Genomic DNA, 14,199 nt, shown 5'->3' with positions numbered 1-14,199 from the left:
TTAAAGTTCTTCAAGTTCTTTTTCACACAACAGCAATATCACTACCAATGTTGGAGGGTAGTGGTGTTTGGTTCATATTCTTTTTACTAAAAGCTTTATATAAAATATAGGCTAAGTGAAATGAACCCAAACACAACACATACATTCCCAGTTTTTCCAAAATGTCTCCTGGTTCCTCAAGAGAGAAAATGTTACAGCTATATTTGGCTGAATTTCTGTTCACAGTTACTGCACTAGTAAGTGACAGGCAACCATTAAAACTCAAGAAAGCTCCATCCAGAGCCACACCACTCACTTTTTCTAGCAGGTACATGTTTAGTTCAACAGCGCCCCCACCCCACTTAAAAGTCTAGATAACCTGAAAACCATTTAAATAGCAATGGCTGAAAGCCTAAAGGTTGCTTACTAAAGGATTTCTAAAGATCCATAAATCTCAGACCAACGCTCATCATTCTCACTGTCCACAGCGCCATGCCTTCTCCACTGCTGAAGGAAGCAGATGGTTCTCTGACAGTTCTCCCTTCCTCTTCTGCTAGGACTGCAATGACAGGGAATCACAGGACAAAGGCATCTCTCTCCTTTTCCACAACAGACCACAAATCACACTCAACTACAAAAACACAGAAACTCTATTCTTCCTGTGATCTTATCTATGTATTCTTAAAAAACTATTTTTTACCTGTGATTAGATCAGTCCTAGACTCTCTCTGAAATTATTCCACCACTGAGTCTCACTCACTTAATACTCAAAAAAATTTGCTTCTAGATCCACCTAATATCTTACTAACATACACACACAATATGCCATAGCCTCCTCTCCTTCCCTTTCTGCCAAACTCCCCAACTAATTCTTTTCTCATCTGAACTTCTAAAGGTACTTTATGGACATCATAGCCATGTAATTTACCATATTCTACCTTGGTATTTTAATTATTCTTTTGCATCATATGCATTCTTCTCCAACACTGCTTGAAATTACTGTTCAGCTGATTTTTCATTCATAAATTTGGAATACATTAAATGAAATATCATGTAATTTTTTTTAAGTAAGTATTCTCATTTCTGCTTTCAATTAGGAGGGAGTAACGAGGACAAGATTTATCTTGCCACCTCAAACAACCAAAAACAGAAAAAGTACATGAAGCCTGGAGAAAGTTCTCACGCTGTGGCACAAAAAGGGAAGCCAGGCAGTGGTCTCCACGAGATGAGGAGATAAAGCTTCAAGTCCAGGGAAGTCAAGACAGCTAGAGGTCACAGGGGAGAGCACTGCAGCAGAGAGAACGGCACAGAGAGAATTCTGAAGACCCACACAGGTTCCCCTCAAGAGCTCAGTTAAATGATAGAATATGTGAGAAACTACTCAAAGAATTGAAGGAAACAGTGCTAAGAGCTCACACAGTGTCAGAAATAGAGCCTGTTCTCCAAAATGAGAGTGGAAAATCTGATAATTTAAAAAGTTACAGTACTAAGAAGAGTCTTGCCTCAAAGGTGAGGTAGACTAATAAACACAGCTCTGGTCCTATCTAACAAAACTTAAAAATAAGTCCTGAAAGGATTAAACCATTTCTAAGAAAGTCAGCTGTGTTGTAGACAAAGCTCAAGAATATTTATAAGCAGAAAAAAAAAACAAAACAAAACCCAAAACAACCCAGCTAACATCTAACAAGGTAAAATTCACAATGTCTGGTATCCATTCAAAAATTACCATGCATTCAAAGAAGCAGAAAAATATAACCCATAATGATAAAAAAGATCAACCAATTGCAACTGATCCAGAATGAATATAGATGTTAGAATTAACAGATGACATTAAAACATCTGTATTCCACATGTTCAAAAAAATTGTATGTTAAAGAAAATTGAGCATGTTAAGAGACATGGGAGATACAAAAAGATCTGCATCAAAATTCTAAAGATGAAAACTATATTATCTGAGCTTAAAAAAATTCTATTGGACTAATAATGACAAATTAGACATTGCAGAAGAAAAGATCAGTACACCAAATACAACAGAAACCAACAACAGAAACCACCCAAAGGAAATACACAGAGAGTAGAAAAGACTAAGAGCAATGAACAGCAAGCCTTGAAAATAGCATGGAATGGTTATGGTCTAATATATACTGGTGATGATGGCTTTTTTCAAAATCGAAGAATAGCTGATTTACAATGTGGTGTTAGCTTCAGGTGTACAGCAAAGAGATTCAGTTTCATGTAGATTCTTTTTCAGATTCTTTTCCACTATAGATTATTACAAGATATTGAATATAGTTTCCTGTGCTATACAGTAGGTCCTGTTGTTTATCTATTTTATATGTAGTAGTGTGATCTGTTAATCCCAAATTACTAATTTATCCTTTCCCTGCCCACCACCACCATCTTCCCCCTCCACTCCTTCCCTAAACTTTTTAAAAGAATCTACACCTGGTCATCTTGAGTGGAAAGAAAAGGGAGAAAGAGACAGCTTGCAGTCAATATACCACATTTGGTATACTTATTACGAGTTATCAGTCCCTAAAATTTCACTGGCACCTTTTCACATTCTTTGCTTTTCTACACTTATTGGAGTCATACTCTTTTCTTTCCTCTTTGCTGACCTCTCAAGCCAGAGCTCCTATGCCATTTACCCACATTCTACCTTCTGGATATAGGCAGCCTTCCACTGGAAGATTTACAAGGGATTTGTGTGTTCCCCAAACAGCTGTCTGTGCCAAAAGTCCTCCTTTCTTCTTACCAAATAAAGCATCCATTTACAAGATGACATTATATTTTAAGTATTAACTGATTTAAGTAATAAACACAAGAATATAAGTGCCTTTAACTCTTCTGGTTTGAACTTGTCATGAAGTAACAAGTTAAAATTCATTAATTCAATCAAGAAGTATTAAATTGAACTAGATATGACAAACACAGGTGATACAGTCCCAATCCTAAAAGAAGCTACAGTCTGATGGAAAAAAACAGACAAATGTATTCACAATTAGAGTAACACATACTATGGACTAAGAGAACAATATAGACACAATGCCAAGGAAGCACAAAAAGGGACAACTCTATGAGACAGGGTAAGTTTTCTGAAGTGGGTGACACCTAAGCTGAATCGTTAAGGCAAGAAATACATCATGTGGGAGAAAGTAATAACATATGAATAATAATATATTAACATGAAGAATTATATGAAAAGCAGGAAGGTACAAAATATGACCTACTTGGGGAATTGCAAGTGGTTCAGTAGAGTGGAGGGAGAAAGCAAGTGAGGAAAGGAAAAGAATCGTCAAGATTTCTAGGAGAAAAAATGAGAGAAGCAAATCTGTTACCTGTCAAAGCTACTAGAAACCATGTCCCCATCATCAAGTTAGATGGGAAAGCTTCCCCTCTACTAAATATCAGGGTGAACTGCGTCTCTCCAAGTCAGGGGTTGGCAAGCTATGGCTTTCATCCAAAGCTGGTCCATCACCTGCTTTGGACAATCTGAAAGCTAAGTGTAGTTTTTACATTTTCAAATAGTTAAAAAATTCAAAAGAAGACTATTTTGTGGCACATGGAAATAATATGACACTAAAATTTCAGAAGTGTTTATAAATAAAGTTTAACAAGAACATAGCCACGCCCATTCACTTACCAGTCCTGGATGACCACTCTCATGTCACAACAGTAGAACTAAATAGCTGTACCAGAAATGGCATGGCTTGAAGAGCCAGAAAAATTTACTATCTATCTAGTCATTAATGGAAGAAGTTTATGGATTTCTGCTCTGAGTCTTTCAAAATCCCATCTCCTTCAATTAAATCTCAGCTTATCTGTTAAGAAGTTCTTATAAGAAACCTCATAATATTAGATAAAAGACTAATTATATTATTTGTGGATATAAGAATATTATTTTTTAATTTCAAGAAGTAATTACTGATTTCCATTTCTGTATTTTTTTCTTAAGTATTCCTTTACATATGAAATATCAAATTTTGATTGTGGAACTTTATCCTGCAATTCTAAATGAATTAAATATCTCTAGTTATATGATTTCAAGTTAAAAATTTTAACACTGTATTTCCTTCTGTTAATAGCAGTCGAGCTGTACTTATTTCCTGGGTCATTAATTAAATAAATGTTATTCTAATATTCTGAAATTGATAGATAGCCTTTGAAAAAATTCAAGAGGAATGATGGAAAAAATAATGTATCAAAATATGATAATCTAAGATTATTTCTAAAGTATTTGATTTATAATAAGTATTATTAAATCAGAATAATTTCCCAGGGTTTAATTTCTTTTTTTGGGTGTTCTATTCTCAATACAAATAGAACATCATGATTTACTGTTGCTATCGATTTAAAAGACTCTATAATTCCCAATTTTGGCTCTTCAACACTTTTTTGATACAATTTCAACATCTCAAGGAGGGTGATCAAATTTATTTTTGCTGATTTTTAATATGTCATTTGTTGATCCAACTGGCATCTTCAAAACAGAATTAAAAAAACAAAAACACAAGTTTAAACAGTGAAAATTTCAGTGTTAGTCACCTGTGAGGGATCTGGACAGATCTGGGAGTCAGAAGGCAGGTAGATTCTCACCAGTCAGCTGACAGTGTACATCAAAATGGAGAAGAAAACAAATATTCTACTTAAGAGGTGAGGGTAATAAGTCCTTATTTTTGAAGTTGTGAATTGCTGACAACATTACATGGTCAATAGGCTTTGAAAACAGTAAACTCAACATGCTGTCAAAAAATAACAAAAAATAACATGCTGTCAAAACCTGTAACAAAGATATGCTACTTAATAATACTCATAACTACTTAGTAATTATATATATATGATAAACCATTCATATAAATTGTCATAATTAGACTAGAACAATAAAGACTCTAGAAACCATAAGGTTTCATATCTGTGAGGAGTAATTCAAGGAGGCAGGTAAGATGAGCACAGAAAACAGAAGACCAAAGGGAACATGTAGCAGTTATTTTCAAATACCTGGGTTTCATGAAGAAGAGAGATGAAACCCCTCTGTGTGAGTCTGGATGACAGAATTAGGAAGAAGGAGAAGACAAGAATGGAGACAGACTTAAGCTCACCATGAGGAAATGAGAAGTCAATAATGAGGAAAGTATTTCAACTCTGTAACGGCCAACAATGGAGCGATTTATCTGTGAGGTTTGTAATATAATGGCAGAATATGTACATTTGGAATTAAAGGCATCTCTCCCTGGTGGTTCAGATGGTAAAGCATCTGCCTGCAATGCGCGAGGCCCGGGTTTGATCCTTGGGTTGGGAAGATCCCCTGGAGAAGGAAATGGCAACCTACTCCAATATTCTTGCCTGGAAAATTCCATGGATTGAGGAGCCTGGTGGGCCACAGTTCCACGGGGTCGCAAAGGGCACGACTGAGCAATTTCGCTTTCAAATCTGAAACCTATTTGTATCCATTCCCAGAACTAACTACCAAGTTGCTTGACCTCTTGAATCTTAGTTTAATGCATAGGAAAAAAATGGGAAAAACACCACCTACCTGAAAAAGACATTGGCAAGTGATATATGATATCAGTAAAACAATTTTATATATGTAAATGTGCATGTGTGCAGGTATGCTAAGTCTCTTTGCTCGTGTCCAACTCTTCATGACCCTATGGGCCATAGCTCACCAGGCTCCTCTGTCCACGGGATCTGTATATAAAACTGGTACAAAGTAGGTATGCAAAAACAAAAGGTTATTTCAATAACAGTAATTATTAGTGGTGGTCAAGAACAGGGAAGCTGAAGCCGAACTCTTTGGTTTAAATCCTGGAGCTGCCAACTTAACTTCTTTGTATTCCTGTTTCCTAATTTCTACAATATGGACATAATAGTACTTATGAGGCTGCTGAAAGGAATTATATAAGACACTGATGATAGTGCCTAATGAATAATACATACACTATAATGTTATTGCGTGTGTGCTCAGTCGCTTCAGTTGTGTCCAACTCTTTGTGACCCTATGGACTATAGCCCGCCAGACTCCTCTGTTCATGGGATTTTTTCAGGCAAGAATACTGGAGTGGGTTCAGCCACACCCTCTTCCAGGGGATCTTCCCGACCCAGGGATCGAACCTGCATCTCCTGCCTTGCAGGTGGATTCTTTACTTCTGAGCCACTGGGGAAGCCCAACCTACTATTACATAATATCAGAAAAATAAATTCATTTAGGAATTCTTTGTTATTGCAAGTATTCTGTCAAAGTCTTGAACATGTAAAGAGATGGAAATTTCAGAAGTAAATAAGAGAGCCTCACCTAAATTCATTCATTTCCACAGTCAAGAAGTATTATATGAATATGTAATACTTAAAAGGGGCATTAGAGCACAGTGGTTAAGAGTACAGATTCCTAAGCCAGTCTGTGGATATGAATCCCCACAGTATCTCTTAGTAGCTTATAAACTGGGGCAAATTACCTAATCATGGTATTCCTCAGTTTCTTCTTTTGTCCTATGAGGGATAATTACAGGGTTGATGAGAGGATTCAACGATCGCATGTAGGGACTTCCCTGGTGGTCCAGTGGCTAAAACTCCATGCTTCCAAAGCAGGTGGCCTGGGTTCAATCCCTGGACAGGGAACTAGATCCCACCCACATGCCTCAACTGAGTTCCCAGGCCACAACTAAAGATCCTGCATGCCACAACAAAGACCGAAGATCCCGCATGTTGCAACTAAGACCCAGTGCAGCCAAATAAATAAATATTTTTTAAAAATGAGTTAATGTAGGTAAAGTACTTAACACAGTACTTGACAGTAATACATCATATATAAAGATTAGCTGATTATTCTTTTTTTTTTTTTTTAACTATATGACAGGCACAGTTCTAGACACAACAGACTTCTGACAGGGTCCCTGCTTCAAAGACCTTACCTTCTTTGGAGGGGTGGGGTAGCACTGATGATAAACAAGCAAATAATAAGTAATGACAAACAAAAATATCAGTGATAAAAGAAAACAGGTTAAGGGGCTAGGGAGAGATTGGGGAATTTGAGTTGAGTTAGGGAAGTCAAAGGAGAGCTCTTGAGAAAACTTGAAGATGAGCAATTCTATGACTGAAGAGAAAAACAGAAGGAAAGGTTCTGAGCAGGAGGAGGCAAGACATGTTAAAAGGAATAGCAAAGATGTCAGTGTCAAAGGGCAGCAGGAGATAAGGCTGGAGAGAGACAGCCAGGTTCCCGATCACTCAAGGCCTTAAGAGATCAGAGTGAGGACACTGGATTTTATTCGGTGTCCGAAGGGAAACAAGGTTTAAAGCACAGGAGTGACAAAATCCAACGTGTACTTCAAATGACTCACTCTGCCAATGACCTCTAATGAATTATTTGGCTCCAAGGCTTTCTGAATATAATCATTCTACTACTAATGGTGGTTTAGTTGCTAAGTCGTGTCTAACTTGTGCAACCCCATGGACTGTAGCCTGCCAGGCTCCTCTGTCTCTGAGATTCTCCAGGCAAGAATACTGGAGTGGGTTGCCATTTCCTTCTCCAGGGGATCTTCCTGATCCAGGAATCGAACCCGGGGCTCCTGCATTGCAGGCAGATTTTTTACCAACTGAGCTAGGAGGGACATTTTGCGTTTTTGGGAAATGGAAACAATACCTCAAGACAGCAGACTGAAGTATTCCTGACTGCTTGAAAGTCAAGCATCCAAATCCAATAATGAAACTGCTACGTTCAAAACAACAAAGCATTTACTGCAGGAGAGCATTCCATTTGTGCTTGTTAGATTTCACATATGAAGTACTGTTTAGAAATGTTTGAGAAAGATTTGACAGCAGTTTTGGAATGTTGGAAAAAAATAAAAAAAGACTGAGAAGTTATGATTCCAGAAGGGAATGCTTGAGATATCAACATAAGATTCCAGAGAGGAACTATACACCAAAAGGAGGGCTGGAGGGCTGTATCATCACCACGACAACACACAGAGATGACCAAGAAACAAACCAAGGTAAGAATGACATGAAGAGAAATTAAAATGTGAGCACTCCATGAACCAAAAGTCTGAAGAGAAATGAGACTATTTCCACATGGCAGGTGATCTTTTGGAAGTGAGTCTGAAGATTTTCAGGGAGAGATCAGAACAATGGAGGAACAAAACCAAGACTTTGAGCTGAGCCACTGACCAGGATGAGGAGTGGCATCTCCTTTTCAACAGGGAGGTGTCCTCCACAGCAAGACAAACTTGAACAGCAGACTGTCAAACACTAAGCTTTCCTAGTCTCAGGTGCAAAACTAAGCAGAAGGATAAAGAGAAAAAATTTAGCGAAAGGGTCAAAAAAAGGTGTGTGTTTTGGGGGATGGGAGGTGACCAAGAAGAAAAACCATTTGATATGTCAAAATTGCTCAGATTTATGGGATTCTGGGTATCTTTTATGGAATTCTAGGTATCTTTTCAGGGGAGCTGACTAATTTTTAGAATAGCAGTGTTTTTCAAGAGCCAGACTTGGCCATGGCAAGGAAATGGTTATAAGTGAAGATATGTAGCAACGTAGAAGAATTCTGAAAGAAACCAAAGCTCTGGAAAAAGTGAGGCTTTTTTTGGGTTCATTGTAAAGGAACATAAATTAGTCTCAAACCCACAATCTCCACCTACCCCCCAACTTCCCAGAGTCCTACGCAGCCCACAGCAAGTGGAAGTGTGCCAAGACCAACAGTGTGGACTGAAGCTCTGTGGATGAAGGGTGTGATGGGCTCCGGTGGACCTGGCGGGCAACCCAATGGGATCACTTGAAAGCGGTGCCACAAAATGGAGACTAAATAATCACTGAGGACAGTCAAAACACACAGAATACGGGGCATGCTGAGCAAAATCAGAGGACAGATTCCCTACTCCAACCCATTAAAAAAAACCCAAAACTAAACAAACAAAAAAATCCAGATAAGGTAGGAGAAAATGAAACAAAGCAACATATACCTGCCCCCTTACCTGCCTTTAACTAAAGCAGAGAACACCCTCCCTCCTCTCTCCTCCCAGCCACCCTGGAACAGAACCGGGGACTAAGCCACAGCTCAGGTGAAGACTTAGGCCATCTAGCTACACAGAGGGGAGATGGCAGACAATGGAAGTGGTGATTCATTACAAAAGAATACACTCCTAGCAGCCTGCTGCCTCAGGGGCTCACTGCACTATTTAAAGGAACAGCAACTCCCTTTCCAACCTCCCTTATTCTTAACACCTTCCCTCCTCTTGGTCCTGATGGAAAACAGATTTTGAAGAAAATGCCAGCAAAGCACTGAGCTGTCCAAGAAAGGGAGGGCTTTGTGTTCCACAGAAACTGGCAGTCTTACTCTAGAGAAGAGAACAAAAATTTTCTTTCACTGTAAAATCTTCCTCTCTGTCTAGTATACTTTCCCTTTTGATAGCAAATAGTATAACCTTTTCTTATTAATTGGAGTTGAGGCCATTTACAACTTTGCCTAATTTGACATGTATTACAAGGATGATTTCTCTTCTCCTTCCTTTTATTCCACACTGTTATTTTCACAGACAAGAGGAGATGCAATATTTTGGTTCATAGGCTCTGAAAGAAGAGAGCAACTCAGTGAAATACTCCTACAACATACACAGGAATGACAAGGAAACCTAAAGTTATTTTTTAAAAAATCACATGAGCATGTGTGTCTACTATACTAGAATTCCATAATTAAATGGCCATCCGCTTTTTTTCTTTTTAAAGCAAACTTTGATAACTTATTGCAAATAACCGAGCATTATAAGTCAAAAACAGGCCTTATGAAACCAGAGCATATATAACAACGAGTGCACACCATGCAGCTGCTGACACAGATCTAAACATGTGATGAAAATGTCATCCACTGAAGGCCCTTCACCTTCTTCCACCAAGCGACGGATGGAAATGGGATACAGACATGTTAAGATCAAACATGTAAAGAACCTAGGTGACAAAATGGTGAAAACATACCTAAATGCCTTTCCTAACATACTTGCTGAGATATCAAATACCACAATGAACTGTTTGATAACTTGAACCATAAACAATGCAGACATTTTCTACTCAGAAAGCTTTACATGACAGATCATTATCAAATATTGAGATCCTATGTCTGGCTCAAAAAACCAAAAACTAGCCCTTCACCCTCCCCCCAAAACCCCCAGAGAACAAATAAAGACTTGGCCTGTTTGGCTACTTGCTTCATTTTTTCCCTAGATTATTAACAACTATATATGTTACATTAACATAGAAAGTGTATACAAAAAACAAACACATTGGAATACCAAAACTTCATAAGTGTGACATTCTTGTATTTTCTATTTGTATACATTCAGAATGGGAAAAACTGAGCTCCTGCTTTCCCTTCAGCATTCACACACAATGAGAAAATCATTAATGAGTTTCACTCATCTATTAGAATTCTTAACCACCCCAAACTCCTTCTTTCCAGTTTCTACTTATCTCTTCTGCTTCATTCCTAAAATTATAGTTTCCTTAAATACTGATTATTAGGACCAGGTTATTAAGTGTGCGAACGCTTGTACATTCTAACTGGGGCTTGCACATGCTTACTCAGCTCCTCTAGAAATGAAGGGGACAGGCTCCAAGAGATCACAGAAAACCTCTGATTGTAAGAAGTCCTAGTTTAGGTAACTCTTCCACTGACTTAAAAATATATATAACAAAAGTCATATTTACATAAAAAAGTATATATACAATGAAAAGTCAAGTAGTTGAAAAGGCTGCAGTAATAGCTGAGAAAAAAGAGAGCTGGTATAGATGGTCAGTTAATGAAAACTGAATGAGGGCTCCAAGGTTAAGAAGTATCATCTAGCAAGCAACAGAGAGAAACCAGAAACAGGTTCTCTCTTTTTTTTTAATTTAAGCATATTTCAAAAGAGTTAATCAGGCTCATGACAAAGGGATAAGAAGTGCAACAGAAAGTATTTCAAGGGTTTCTCCCCTTTCCAGAGGAGGGAGGGGTCTCTTAATAATCTCCAAACTTAAATCTGTTGAAAAATTATTTTGCAGAGACATATTCTTTGAAACTTCCCTTTCCTCCAGGTCACGTTGGAAAACCTCCCTAAAGCTTTACCTCCTTCCCAACAGCACTGCGGGGCATTATATAACATTTAACGGAACAGGGCTCCAGCTCCTAAAATCATGCCTCTATCCAGATAGCCAGCTGACTCTCTCGCCCTCCGGTGGTGACTTAGAGAGGAAAAGAGACAAGAGAATACAAAAAAGGGGGGCAATCTCCTTAAAAGGAAAGCACTGTCCAGTGATGAAATTTCCCTACAGAGCATAAAACCTGGAGTGAAACGCATCCTAGGTCTGAGACCAAAGGATATGAAATTCTACAATGCAACAATGCAAATAATTCTAATTGATAAATCACAGCCTCATCATTTCCTCTCAACCTATACATAAAGAAAAACGGGGAAACAGATCATATGGAAGGATGCCAAAAGGAAAAACAGCATCGCGAGGTAAAACTGGGGAAGAGTATTCACCTTTCTGTTTGTCAGGAATGACTTGCTAAAATGCAGATATTGCCTGGCACAAGTAAAGACAGGCAGAGAGAGGGAGGGAAGGAGGGAGGGAGGTCTTCCATTTCCTACTCCCTCTCCTTCAGATGTCTTTTAATGCCCCCGTGACTGTCACTTATACATTCAGACCTGCTCTCCCGCCAGGGAGGGCTCTAACCTGCCTGTGCTGCACCTGGATGCTTCTACGGTTCTCATGGAAAACAAACCATGCAGTAACAAAGAGAAGAAAATCAAACATTTTTTCAAGCCTTCATTTTTAATAAGCCCTTTAGAGCAAAGGCAGCAAAACTGCAATTCCATCGCCTCTTTGGAGACACCGAAGTGAATCTGAAATCGGATTTCCCTACAACACAGATTCTTCTGCTATTCTTAAAAGGAAGTCAATCCCGCTCCCCTCTTTTTGGCTGTCTACAAGAATCTCTTCCTACCTCTGCAGTCTCTCTCTCCCTCCCTCTTCTCAGAACCAAGACAAAGAGGTAGACAAATCCCCACAGGGTCTTTCCAGAGCCACAGCTGCACAGTACAGGAAACAGGAATCTGCTATGGAGCTAAGGGAGGGGGAGAATAAAGGATTCGCACACAACACACACGCACGCACACACACACACACACACACACACACACACACTCTCTCTCTCTCTCTCTCTCTCACGGACCCACAACAGGCACAGACTAGCTTTCCAGCTGATAACAATAATTCTGACCCTTTCTAAAAAGACAATAATAATTAAAACTCCGGTGACTCTGCCCCACCCACATAGCTCTTTTTAGACCTCGGAAACAAGAAAAGAAGCGAAGGGAGCAAACGCAAATCTTACCTGAGTTACCATTTTCTTTTTCTCCATAAACCAAAGGGAACAGATGATGAACGCTCAGAGCAGCTGCGCTGGGGGGACACCTTCCACGGCTTTCTTTCCACCCCCCTCCCCCCCAGTCTAGCTTGTTAAGGGCGGGTGATTGTTCTCCCTTTATCTCGTTTTCCTTCCTTTTTCTTTCTAGTGTTTCTTCCTTTCTTTTCTCTTCCTCTCTGGCAGTCTCTCCCCCTCCTTCTTTCTCCAGCTCCCTCCCATATCTCAGGCAGATGGCTGAAGGAAGCCCCACCCCTGAATGCCTAAGGTAATTAATCAGAGTAGAGCCCCACCTCTTCCTCCTCCCCCCACCCCCTCCGGGCTGGCTGACATCTCCCAACTCCAGAAACAGGCCTGCTGGAGAATGGCAGTGTAGTGTGTGCTTTGCGCACGCGTGTGTGTGTCTGTGTGTCTGTGTGTGTGCGTGTGCGCGTGAGGAGAGGAGGGAAGGAGGGGGAGAGAGGCAAGGGCAGGCGCCATGTGCAGGCATATTTTAAGGAGTGAGATTCTGCGATGGTGGCATTAATTATATAGCATGGGAAGTATTCAGGGCAGCTTACCATAGTTAGTACAGATTTAAAATGTTCCATCTAAGAATACCTGATAATATGAAATAAGACAGAAATTATTTTTTAAAAAAACATTTCCACAGATGTATAGTTTATAGATGCAGTGGATTTAATAAAAGATGAGAAAAGCTGCTCAATGACAGTTGACTGGAAGGTTTTCAAGGAATGGAAATATGCAAGAACCTGCTTGTCCTAAATCAGCCTAAAGACTTCAAAGGACCAAAACAGAGAAGGGAGGTAACTTAAGTGCATATTTTTTCCACTGTGAAAAACCTGGGGATTCTGAAAAAGGTGTCTACAAACATGACGGCTTATGAAACGTAGGGTGGATACTAATTTGACTGTTCAAGGCCTCCAGCTTCATTACAAATTCTGGTTAACTGAGAATTCACCTTTTGTGTTCCTCAGCCTCCTGCAGCTCAGCTTCTAGTGAAAAACATAAACCTTTCTTATACACACACTGGACAACTGTGTCATTGCTATTACTAGTTATTGTTACTATACAGTGCTAGAGATACAGGAGGTGTGGGAGAATGTTTATTTAATATAAGAGTTTCTTGTAAGTTCTCTTAGTAGAAAATCAGGTTTGATTAAAGGGTTTCCAAGGTGGCTCAGTGGTAAAGAATCTGCCTGCCAATGCAGGAGATGCGGGTTCCATCCCTGAGTTGGGGAAGATCGCCTGGAGGAGGAAATGGCAACCCATGTCAGTACTCTTGCCAGGAAAATTCCATGGACAGAGGAGCCTGGAGCACTATAGTCTGTGGGAGTCACACAACTGAGAGACTGAACACACACACACAGTAAAAAGCCATAATGAAAAAAGAGCATCAGCGGTGCGATTCAGTTCAGAGCCCTGGTCAGAGTCCTAATTCTGCCTTTTATAAGTGATCTTGGAAAAGTCTTTTACCTCTGAATATAAATGTCATAATCTTCCTATTATTAAATATTCAAATAAAGTAATCTATGTGAATGTTTGAGGAGTTCATATTTGTCTCATAACAGTAACAATTTTCTATTTTTTTAGTATTCTAATAAATAAGATCCTATATTAAGTTTTTTATTATATATTTTAAGTTAAGGTATATTTATGTTATAATCTCTAATAGATTACTTGAAGGGCAAAGAGATTAATTCCAAAGTTAAGCTTTCTATTTTTAAAATAAATGCATAAAAAAATCAAAACTAAAAATCACAAATCACACTGAGAATACATTAAGTTTTTTCTGTCTCAATGAGGATTATTTGGCAAAATATATAACCAGG

At 38.9% G+C, this 14,199-nt stretch overlaps 1 protein-coding gene across 19 annotated transcripts in view; it reads right to left on the bottom strand.

The window, feature by feature from the left end:
* The window catches only part of RBFOX2 (RNA binding fox-1 homolog 2), a 278,293-nt gene that overhangs the window by 87,159 nt on the left and 176,935 nt on the right, over positions 1-14,199 (bottom strand). Inside the window, exon 1 of one of the 19 annotated variants that reach the window (XM_020883946.2) lies at positions 12,338-12,643. The exons of the other annotated variants lie outside the window; for them this stretch is intronic. Within the exon in view, the coding sequence (XP_020739605.1) occupies positions 12,338-12,364 (27 nt within the window). The 5' untranslated portion in view covers positions 12,365-12,643. Of the gene's footprint in view, positions 1-12,337; positions 12,644-14,199 lie in introns of those variants that run through there. 19 annotated transcript variants of the gene reach the window in all.

Source organism: Odocoileus virginianus, chromosome 23, assembly GCF_023699985.2.
Source record: "Odocoileus virginianus isolate 20LAN1187 ecotype Illinois chromosome 23, Ovbor_1.2, whole genome shotgun sequence".
Taxonomy (NCBI): domain Eukaryota; kingdom Metazoa; phylum Chordata; class Mammalia; order Artiodactyla; family Cervidae; genus Odocoileus; species Odocoileus virginianus.
This window is presented reverse-complemented; position numbering and strand designations above follow the sequence as displayed.